Source organism: Spermophilus citellus (assembly GCF_964194105.1).
Source record: "Spermophilus citellus genome assembly, chromosome: 1".
Taxonomy (NCBI): Eukaryota; Metazoa; Chordata; class Mammalia; order Rodentia; family Sciuridae; genus Spermophilus; species Spermophilus citellus.
The window spans coordinates 269,090,438-269,102,552 of NC_138182.1; the positions used below are offsets into that span (position 1 = coordinate 269,090,438).

Genomic DNA, 12,115 nt, shown 5'->3' on the forward strand with positions numbered 1-12,115 from the left:
TGAACTTTTGTAATTAAGAGATTCGTTGAGTTGTGGGGTTTTTTTGTTTTGTTTTGTTTTTTAACCAAAGGGAGCTCTACCACCAAGTTATATTCCTGGCTCTTCTTTTTCTTTCTTTCTTTTTTCTTTTTTTTAACTTTTGAGACAGGGTCTAAATTGGCCAGGCTGGCCCTTAACTTGAGATATTCCTCCTCCTACTAGGTCACTGGAATCACAAGTGTGTACCACCATACCTAGATGTAATGAAGAAATTTGTAAGTTCACATCAACTGTGTAGTAAGTGTCGAAAAAAATTATTACTAAAAATCTAATTGTAGGGAAAAAAGACAAAGTCAGAAATAGGTACATGATAAAGAACTCCTGTCTCTCCCTCCCAAATGTCAACATTATAAAAAAGGCAAGAAGGGAGCACTCTATATTAAAACCACCCATGCAATTCAAAAATTCCAATTGAAGAATTTGAAAAGAACAACTACAGAAATTTGGGGACAGTTTTAATATGAACCATATGATTATAGTTAAAACACAAGATATTACAAAATTAGTATTAATTATCTTGGATATAGTAATTGTACTAATTGTTACATATGAGGCTTACAGAGAAGAAGGAAGCTAAAGAACTTAAGGGTGAAAGGCATTATGCCTGGAATCTACTTGCTAATGATTCATTAATAAAGAGTGAGCAAATGAGGCAAAATGTTAACAACTGGGGAATTTAGAGAGTGAGTTTATCAGTTTTTGCCACATTTTTACTTAAAATTTTCTGTGGATTTGGAAAAATTTCCAAAGAAAATTAGGGGTGGTCTCAAAGTTGACAAGGTTGGTCTCAAACTCATGATCCTCCTGCATAAGGACTCCTGAGTTGCTGGGATTATCGGCATGCATCACCATATCCAACTTCCTTCAACATTTATGTTTTAGATATGTTTTGAAAGAATAATATTAGTATACTACTGCACATAAATGTGTTATTATGTCTGCCAACAAATGAAATATTACCTTGCAATGTTTCCAGCAGCAGAGACAATAGCATTCTGGGAAACTGAGGCCACTCTACTCATTCCCTGTCCATCTTGGCCCAAGTCATAAACCTATGAATAAAAAAATTACTCTCACTTAAACATAATTATATACTGTATATATTTTGTTAGATAAACTTTTCCCTTTTAGGGATCCTCCAATTTTGTTATTTAATACGGTTATGGTAATGTTCATAGACTTAAAAACTCATAAAAAGAGGCCCTAAGAAGCAGTTTTAATGTTTTGGTTTTTTAAAAAAATTTTTTAATTAGAGAAATGCAAACCAAAACCATACTAAGACTGCATCTCACTCCAATTAGAATGGTAATTATCAAGAATACAAACAGTAATAAATGCTAGAGAGTATTGGGGAAAAAGGTACACTCGAACATTGGTGGTGGGACTGCACCACTCTGGAAAGCAGCATGGAGATTTCTCAAAAAACTAGGAATGGAACCTCCATGTGACCCAGCTATCCCACTCCTTGCTATTTATCCAAAAGAATTAAAATCACCATACTATAGTAATAAAGTCACCCAATGTTTACAGCAGCACAATTCATAATAGCTAATTTATGGAATTAACCCAGATGCCTATCAATGGATAAATAGATTTAAGAAACTGTGGTATATATACACGATAGAGTTTTTACTCAGTCATAAAGAATAACGAAACTGGCATTTAATAGAAAATCAAGGGTCCAATGTTTTCTCTTATTGTGGAAGTCAGAGTAAAATAAAGGAAAGGAGGAGAGGACTGGATATCAAGAAGATATAGTGAAGATCAATAGAATATAAGAAGGAGATCGAGAGGGAGAGAGACGAGAAAGGAAAGGGGAAGTAACGCAGAATGAATTTTTTAAAAAAATCAAGCTATATGCATATATGAATATATCACAGGGAATTTCACCTTTATGTATAAGTAGAAAGACCAATCATAAATACTAAATAGATGAGAGTAAGATCAGTAGACTAAAGGAAGAGAATGGGGGAAGGCAGGAGAGAAGGAAGTGGGGGAACACGAACCAAAATAAAATTCCATGCATATACAAATTTGTCGAGATGAACCCAACTACTATGTATATCTATAATGCTCTAATAAAACACACATACACACACACACACACACACACACACAGTTAACAGAAAAAGTTAAAGTAACTAAATCTTTTCTACTCTTAAACGGTAGCATAACATGAATACTTACCTGTATTACTCCTTTCTCTGATCGTGTATATAAGATATTTCTTGAATTATCAATTGCAATTTGAACAATAGGGTCTAAAGGCAGAAAAGAAAAGAAGAAAAAAACCCCAACAATTAACCAAATGACACAGCAGCCATGTACAACAAATTTAAATTGCTGGATTAGATAGAACTCTTCATTCAGGGGCTTTCATTTCTCTTGGTTGGGAGTTAAATCCCAGGATATGTAAATGCATAAGGACCAAATCAGGAAGCATTTAGATCAGACAACAGATGTCAAATACTATGACAAGGTAAGAACATCACAGAAAACTTACTCTAATTTTTTTTTCTTTTTTTTGGCTACTGGGGATGGAACCAGGGGCACTTTACCATCTAGCTAATATTCCCAGTCCTTTATATTTTGTGGTAACATCTCACTAAGTTGATGAGGCTGGCTTCGAACTTACAATTGTCCTGCCTGAGCCTCCTAAGCAACTGTGCTGTGTCACCATGCCTGTCTCTAAATGAATTTTAAAGAAAACAAAATATAATTTCTACAATATTTCTTCATTCAACAATATTTAATGTTTATTATATGCTAGAAACACAGAGACTAATTTATACTATTTTTTTTCAGAAAACTTCCAATTTAATAATTCATTATGTGAAGGGAACACATTATTAGGACATTTTAGTCAACAATGGATCATATATGTATAAAGTGATCCCATAAAATTATTATCACCTCATGGATGTTGTAGGCATCTTAGTTTCTATAAGTACAGTCTATGATGTTAGCACAATGACAAAATTACCTAACAAAGCATCTCTCAGAACACAACCCTAACATTAAGCAAATCATGACTAAAAATTCAGACATTTAAGGTATATTTATCTTATTTCACCAAAGCACTTAAAATCATTTCCTCTGTTTAAACCCCTCAGGTTTATTAAAAACATATATATATATATTTTTTTTATGCTTGAAATTTATTATAGATGGCAAAACACGTATTAGGTGTCTGAATCAACTGATCAATCTCTCTCACACATACACCCACACACCCACCCATACATTTTAAATGTTTAAATATGCAGAGCTACTTTGGACACATTTTTCATGATTCTATGTGTATAAGAAATAAATAATTTGAAAATAAAACCATTCTTTTTCTACATTTTCTAATCCCTTTCTTTTAAAACATCTTATGAACATAATAAATGCTATTTAAAGTGACCAAGTATGTTAATTAAGAATGAGGAGCTGGAATTGTGGCTTAGTAGTAGCACACGCGCCTAGCACACGTGAGATACTGGGTTTGATCCTCACATAAAAATAAATAAGGGTATTATGTCCATCTACAACATAAAAATAAATAAATAAGGGTATTATGTCCATCTACAAGTAAAATATATATATGAAAGAATGAGAGTGCTTGCTTCAGGAGGACATATACTAAAATTGAAATGATACAGAGAACATTAGCATGGCACCTGTACAAGGATGACACGCAAATTCACGAAGCATTCTATATTTTGGGGGAATGACAGTGGAATAAGATAGACATTATTATCCTCTATGCATATATGACTACACTACCAATGTGACTCTACCATATTGGTGAAAGGAAGAAGTTGTGCTCCATTTGTGTACAATGTGTCAAAATGCATTATACTGTTATGCATAACTAATTAGAACAAATTAATGGGAAAAAAAAAGAGAATGACAATGTCTGAAGAAAATGTTAAGTAAACAACATATTAAAAATTTGTTTTGGGCTGGAGTTGTGGCTCAGTGGTAGAGCACTTGCCTAGCATGTATGAGGCAATGGGTTCAATACCCAGCAACACATAAAAAAACTAAACAAACAAAATAAAGGTGTTGTGTCCATCTACAATTAAAATTTTTTTTAAAATTTTGTTTTATTTGCCAAATTTGTTTCCTACTTACCATCTTCTGAGAATGTAAATTGTAGCAAGGAAGGAACAAGGAAAGAAAGTGAGCTCTTTGAGTGGTTTATCTTCCTACATCTTTGACTAAACCAACCTGCTTCTGCCTTAAAAGAAAAAAAAAGAAGACTGATAAAGGTGTGTAACTTATAACAACTGCTGTATACTCAAGACTTCATGTACCAAGGACTGCAAATGAAGTGAGATCTGTCATTCAAAAGTAACTATTGACTTTAGTCCTATAATTAAAAATATCTAGCAAATAAACTTTCAACATTATCGACAAGTCGAATGAGAAAATATAATCTAATAAAAACACATTAGTTTTAATAAAAACACTATGTGCCAGGTGCAGTAGCACACACCTGCAATCCCAGTGGTTCAGAAGGCTGAGACAGGTGGATCACGAGTTCAAAGCCAGTCTCAGCAATGGCAATTGCTAAGCAACTCATCGAGACCCTGTCTCTAAATAAAGTACAAAACAGGGATGGGGATGTGGCTCAGGAGTTGAGTGCTCCTGAGTTCAATCCCCAGGACACCATCTGCCCGCCCCCACCACCACCCCACCAAAAAAAATACACTTCTTATTTACTAGAAATCACACACATAAGCACACATGCTTATATAAATACTATATATACACATATATTATTGTATGTATCATGTTCTACAAAGACATACACACTAGAGACCCTGGGTCCAATTTTTCTTATAAGAAATAGAACTAATAAATTTTTTTGACTTTGGGAAAAGAGCTGGGTTTTACAAATACAGAGTAGAGATAGAAGATTATAGCTTTAGTTGTATGCTTGAATATTTTCCACCAGAATATTAGAAAATTAAAAGCTTATCTTTCCCTACTTCATCAAGAGGGAGGGGAAAAAACAGAATGTTTATAAGTGTCAAACTTACTTGGTATGCTACTTCATATAAACAGCCATCCTTTCCAGCCAAGAAAATTCTGCCATTATCAGTTGATGTTATTGTTAAAAGGTAAGTATTATCAGTGGGAAGAGAATATAAAGGATCTGGAAGCAACTGCATTCCGCCAGACATACTATCATTAAGAATCCCAGAACCTATTTTTTTTTTAAGAAAAAGTACAAGAATCAGTTTATTAGTTTAATTTTAAAATGACCTTTACATTATTTTCAAAATTGATTTTATTACTGAATTCTGAATTCTTATTAATATACCCCAAAGCTTCTCTAGTATACATTTTAAAATTACTATAAAGTGTGATACCAATAATTTGATAAATTCAAATAAATAGAAGCTAAATATACATATATATTATGTAGTAAAATATCAGGCAAAAAGCTAATCCAAATTATTAAATTTTGGCAAAGATTGTAAGTATTTGGCAGTAATAATCATTAATTTGACTCACTGGAATTCAACATTTTACCCAGATTGATTTTTAATTATTATATTAATTGACCAATGTATTGCCATTTTAAAAACCAAAATATGGATTACCATACCTGTCTGCAAATTGGCATAACTGAGTCCAAGAATTACTATATCCACGGGGGTTGCCAAAACCAAGAGGTGTCGTATATGAGGCTGAAAGATGCCTAAGGTAAGGAAGACACAGGGAAGAAATTATTTGCATGTAAGCATTTATAGAATATGGTTTTACCTTTAAAATGAGTTACTAGTTAAATAGCAAATTAAAAATCTGAATCTAGCCGGGCATAGTGGTAAATGCCTGTAATCCCAGAAGCTCAGGGGGCTGAGGCAGGAAGCTCACAAGTTCAAACCCAGCCTCAGCAACTTAGCAAAATGTTAAACAACTCAGTGAAATCCTGTCTCTAATAAAATATAAAGAAAGGGCTGGGGATGTGGCTCGGCAGTTAACACCCCTGGGTTTGATCCCTGGTACAAAAAAAAAATCTAAATCCAGTTAATTCTGGTGTTAAAATATTACTATGCTCGATCATTTAAATCAGTAAATAGTAGTCGAAAAGAACTATCTTAGGAAACATTGAGTTCAATATTTAATGTCATTTAAAAGCAGTGTTATAATGCAAAATAGTTTAGATTTATTTATCTTTGTTCATTTATTTTCCAGTACTAGTGACTGAACCAAGGGGTATACTAACACTAAGCTATATCCTCCATCCTTTTTATTTTTGACAAGGTCTCACTAAGTTGCTGAGGTCTCAAACTTGAGATCTCTTGCTTCAGCCTTCTAAGTAGCTGGGATATCAGGTGAGAGACACAATGCCCTGCTTATAACACATTTTTTGAGAGTCAGAGTTATCCATACTTTTTAGTAGCAAAGCTCATAATAGTTTAATCATCAAAGATTACTCCTTTGTCTCAAATTAAAGACTGCCACAATTTCAATTGTGTAAAATAGCATTCTACTTATCTGTTTTAGATGGGTAATTTGTATGTATTACAGCAGAGGGCAGAAATGGTCATTAACTTTAAAAAAAAAATGTACATTTTTATAACTTTATTTTTTTATATGGTGCTGAGGATCAAACCCAGTGCCTCACCCTGCTAGGCAAGCACTCTACCACTGAGCTACAGCCCCAGTCCTATCATTGACTTTTATATGAATAAACTTTTAAATGAAGAAACAGGACATAGATAAAGACATCAGGATAAAGACTGTTTAGACTCTATGTAAGGGGAAATACATTTCCAATAATGCAATCAAATAAACAATGTACAAAAATGCATGTTTCTACTTACATGAATAGTTATAATTTCAAAATGGCTGCAATCTTAAAAAATTTTTATGTAGGCCTTGCCAAGAAGTAAATTTTGCCTAATGCTATCTCTTGTTGGAGGGTGCATTCATGGATATATATTAAAGTTAAATCAAACTATTGTTTATCAGTATCCTAGATAGAAGATTTGGTATTACGAAACTGATAGTATTAAGTTACACAATGCTTTTAATTTCTCTAAGGTTTATTCTGAACTTTGTTCTTACTTCTACGGGCTGTCAAGACCAAATAAGCAAATAAAGTTCAAGAATATATACTTTAACATTTAGAAGATAAGAATAAGGGGCTAGGGATGTAACTCAATGATAGAGGGCAATCCCAGCACTATTAAAAAAGAGAGAAAGAGAGAGACTTACATCACGAAAGTAAATAAAGAGTTAAATATTCCTAATCATTTTCTATTCATATTTCTAATTACACATAATTCAGAATAAAACTTCAATGGTAAACTAAAATATTTTAAATGTATTATTTGGTCCTAAAACATTCATAGTCTATGTATATACAAACATAAGTTCATCTCTTATATTTTTATTGCTTACCAGCTTTTGGTTTCACAAGTCCCACAGCAAGGATTGTCTCACTAAGTCCATCAAAATAGGCAAGGTCTCCTCTGTCAATAATCGAAGAAAAACATGTTATATGTACAAAGAAAATACAGTCTTATTTTATAGCTCTTTATTGTTGAATAAATTTAGACATAGAATATAATAAAAAAAAATAAACCAGCAAACAAAACTAGTTCGGTCCCAAGATATAGGGACACAGACCTGCCTAAGGCTAAACCTGAAATGGGAAAACTATACCACATTGCAAATCTCTCTCCAACAAGGCTTCAAACATTTATTATCATCAATCTATTGCTAAGATGGGAAAGAGTGCAGAGAGGACTCTCTTAGAAGAAGGGGTTCACAGGGAAAGCCTAACAATGAGGGTAGAACAGGAATATTGAGGGAATAAAAAATCTCCAGTAACCCAACCTGCATCCTAAACCTAAGAGAATCTGGTACCTGTAGTACTCTGAGAGTAACTACAGCCACACACAAAAGCTAAATGCAGTTGTTTCCTTGTTGGAAAAAGCCAACTTTAAACTGGGCACACTTGTAATCCCAGCAGCTTGGGAGGCTAAAGCAGGAGGAGTGCAAGTTAAAAGCCAGCTGTAGCAATTTAGTGAGGTCCTATGCAACTTAGCAAGACCCTTTATCAAAAAAGATGATGATGTGGTTCAGTGGTTAAGAGCCCTTGGGTTGTTCAATCCCTGGTATCAAAAAAAAAAAAAAAAAAATCCTTGCACAATAAAGGCCTTCTTACTATACCTCAGCAAGAGAAGAGGCACATCCATTTATAAAGACAACTTCACACAGTATTTACTGTTCTTCTTCTTCTTTTTTTGGGAGGGTGGTGGTGCTGGGGATTAGAACCCAGGGCCTTGTGCATATGAAGTAAGCACTCTTCCAATTGAGCTATATCCCCAGCCCCAGTATCTACTGTTCTATGTGTGATAACTGGCTTTCAGTTAAACAAATGAGGCACAAAAAGCAGGAGAAAGAAAGAAAATCCAACTGTCAAGAAACAAAGTAATCAACAGAAGCAGACAGCTATAAATCTAAAGTATCAGACAAGGAATTTAAAGTAACTATAACCAATACAATACAGGCTGTAATGGAAAATTTTCTAATGTACAAAATGCATAAATGAGTAAAGTACTTCAACAGAGGGCTAAGGACGTACCTGAGTGGTAGAGTACTTGCCTAGCATGTACAAGATACTAGATTCAATCACCAGCAAAACACACACACACACACACACACACACACACACACACACACACACAATCAGAATTTCAGCAGAGATGAAAATTATAAGAAGCCAATGAAGTGTCAGTATTTAAAAAAAAATTTAAAAGCACAGCTCAGGGCTGTGGCTGTAGCTCAGTGGGAGAATGATTGCCTAGCGAGTGTGAGGTGTGAGGCACTGGGTTCAATCCTTAGCACCACATAAATATAAATAAAAGAAAAGGCATTCTGTCCATCTATAACTATTAAAAAAAAAAAAAAAAAAAGCACAGTTCAGCAGGAGGCTGAGGCAGGAGAATCACAAGCTCAAAGCCAGCCTCAGCAACTTAGTGAAGCCCTAAGAAATATTTACAGACAACAACTAAAAAAAAAGAGCTTTCTTTCCCCTCTTCCTTCCGTCCTTCCTTTCTTAATTAGAGCTTTATACTTATACAAAGGAGTTGGGTTCGTTTTGACAAAATCACACATGCATAGAATTCTACTTCAATCCCTGTTCTTCCCAATTTTTTCTCACCTCCTCCCTCTTGCTATTGTCCTTCCTGTACTTACTGATCTTCCTTTTGCTCATTTATTTATTTATTGGCACTTTCTACATATACATAAAGGTGAATGAAGTTCATTGTTATATATTCATATATACATATAATACAATTTTGTTAAATTTATTCCACATTTCATCCGCTTACGTGTCCTCCCTCCCTCGCTCTTTGATTTTCTTCTACTACTCTATTGATATTCCCTGTATGTTTATGATATCAGATTCCCCCTACCACCTTTTTGTTTATTTTGCTCTACTTTCCACAGAGGAGAGAAAACATTCAACCCTTGATTTTTTGAGATTGGCATATTTCACTTAGAATGATGTTCTCCATTTCCATCCATTTATCAGCAAAGGCCATAATTTCATTCTTCCTTATGGCTGAGTAAAACTCCATAGTGTATATATAACACATTTTCTTGACCCATTCATCTACTGATGTCTTGCCCCACTTTCTATGTAAAGACAAAGGAAGATGGCTACCTATGTACTGGGAAGTGAAGCCTTATCAGACACTGCATCTACTGGTGCCTTCACCTTAAACCTCCAAAAAAATATGAGAAATAAATCTGTGTCAATTGTAAGTTTCCCAGTATTCTGTAATAGTGACTCAAACTAAGACACAAAGGAAAGTTTGGCTATTTGTTCTATGTGGACTGGGACCACATTAACCTTATTCAGCACTTTTCCTAACACAACAATTCAATAAATATTTGTTAAACAAATGTTAGCTGTTAATCAAAATGCAAATAATTTATTAAAGTAAAAATCTTTTTAAATAAAATGATTATTCTCACGCTGAATTATCCTGCAGTTTTTCTGCACTGGGTTTTCTCATACACATACCTAAACAAAAAGGTCTAATTCTTTAGTAAAAAAAATGAATATAAGGGCTGGGGATGTGGCTCAAGCGGTAGCGCGCTCGCCTGGCATGCGTGCTACCCGGGTTCGATCCTCAGCACCACATACCAACAAAGATGTTGTGTCCACCGAGAACTAAAAAATAAATATTAAAAATTCTCTCTCACTCTCTCTTAAAAAAAAAATGAATATGTTCTAGTAACAATATAGGAGCAACATTCAGGGTACACAAAGAACAATCACAAGCACTCTATTGTGGCTATAACATTTCAATATAAAAAGAGTTATGGAAACTTGTAGTTTAAAACCTAGTTTCAGTAGTTTTTTTGTAGACCCTTTTGGATCTTCTAGGTATAGAATCATGTCATCCGCAAATAGTGATAATTTAAGCTCTTCTTTTCCTATTTTTATGCCTTTAATTTCTTTCGTCTAATTGCTCTGGCCAGTGTTTCGAGAACTATATTGAATAGAAGTGGTGATAGAGGGCATCCCCATCTTGTTCCAGATTTTAGAGGGAATGCCTTCAATTTTTCTCCATTCAGAATAATGCTAGCCTGAGGCTTAGCATGGATAGCTTTTACAATGTCAAGGTAAGTTCCTGTTATCCCTAGTTTTTCTAATGTTTTGAACACAAAGGGATGCTGTACTTTGTCGAATGCTTTTTCTGCATCTATCGAGATGATCATATGGTTCTTATCTTTAAGTCTATTGATGTGGTGAACAACATTTATTGATTTCCATATATTGAACCATCCTTGCATCCCAGGGATGAATCCTACTTGATCATGGTGCACAATTCTTTTGATGTGCCTTTGTATCCGATTCGCCAGAATTTTATTGAGGATTTTTGCATCCAGGTTCATCAGAGATATTGGTCTGTAGTTTTCTTTCTTTGAGGTGTCTCTGTCTGGTTTCGGAATCAGGGTGATGTTGGCCTCATAGGATGAATTTGGAAGAGCTCCCTCTTTTTCTATTTCCTGAAATAACTTGAAAAGTATTGGTATTAATTCTTCTTTAAAGGTTTTGTAAAACTCCGCTGTATACCCATCTGGTCCTGGGCTTTTCTTGGTTGGTAGTCTTTTGATTGCTTCTTCTATTTCATCCATTGATATTGGTCTGTTTAAATTGTGTGTATCCTCCTGACTCAGTCTGGGCAAATCGTATGACCTAAGAAATTTATCGATGTCTTCACTATCTTCTATTTTATTGGAATATAGGTTTTCAAAATAATTTCTAATTGTCTTCTGTATTTCTGTAGCATCTGTTGTGATATTGCCTTTTTCATCCCGTATGTTAGTAATTTGAGTTCTCTCTCTTCTTCTCTTCGTTAGCATGGCTAAGGGTCTGTGGATCTTATTTATTTTTTCGAAGAACCAACTTTTAGTTTTGTTAATTTTTTCAATAGTTTCTTTTGTTTCCATTTCGTTGATTTCCACTCTGATTTTAATTATTTCTTGCCTTCTGCTACATTTGCTGTTGTTTTGCTCTTCCTTTTCTAGGGCTTTGAGATGAAGTGTGAGCTCATTTATTTGTTGGTTTTTCCTTTTTTTGAGGAATGACCTCCAGGCGATGAATTTCCCTCTTAAAACTGCTTTCATTGTGTCCCATAGATTCCGATATGTTGTCTGTATTTTCATTTATCTCTAAGAATTTTTTGATTTCCTCCTTTATGTCTTCTGTAACCCATTGATCATTCAGTAACATATTGTTCATTTTCCATGTGATGTAGGATTTTTCCTTCCTTCTTTCATCATTGATTTCCAGTTTCATTCCATTATGATCAGATAAAATACATGGTATTATCTCCACCCCTTTATATTTACTGGGGGTTGCCCTATGGCATAATATATGGTCTATTTTTGAGAAATGAATTCAGCAAAGTGGCAGGATATAAAATCAACACACATAAATCAAAGGCATTTCTGTATATCAGCGACAAAACTTCTGAATCGGAAATGAGGAAAAACACTCCATTCACAATATCCTCAAAAAAAAAATAAAATACTTGGGAATCAACCT

General features: G+C 34.2%; 1 protein-coding gene across 2 annotated transcripts in view; it reads right to left on the reverse strand.

The window, feature by feature from the left end:
* The window catches only part of NUP155 (nucleoporin 155), a 58,902-nt gene that overhangs the window by 40,276 nt on the left and 6,511 nt on the right, over positions 1 to 12,115 (reverse strand). For both annotated transcript variants that reach the window (XR_014020879.1, XM_081284581.1), the window contains exons 4-9: positions 7,444 to 7,514; positions 5,642 to 5,734; positions 5,070 to 5,236; positions 4,159 to 4,264; positions 2,227 to 2,300; positions 1,000 to 1,091 (exon numbers count right to left, since the gene is read on the reverse strand). Coding sequence is in view for 1 of the 2 variants with exons in the window: in XM_081284581.1 (XP_081140707.1) it covers positions 1,000 to 1,091; positions 2,227 to 2,300; positions 4,159 to 4,264; positions 5,070 to 5,236; positions 5,642 to 5,734; positions 7,444 to 7,514 (603 nt within the window). In the remaining variant the exon portion in view is untranslated. The remainder of the gene's footprint in view (positions 1 to 999; positions 1,092 to 2,226; positions 2,301 to 4,158; positions 4,265 to 5,069; positions 5,237 to 5,641; positions 5,735 to 7,443; positions 7,515 to 12,115) is intronic.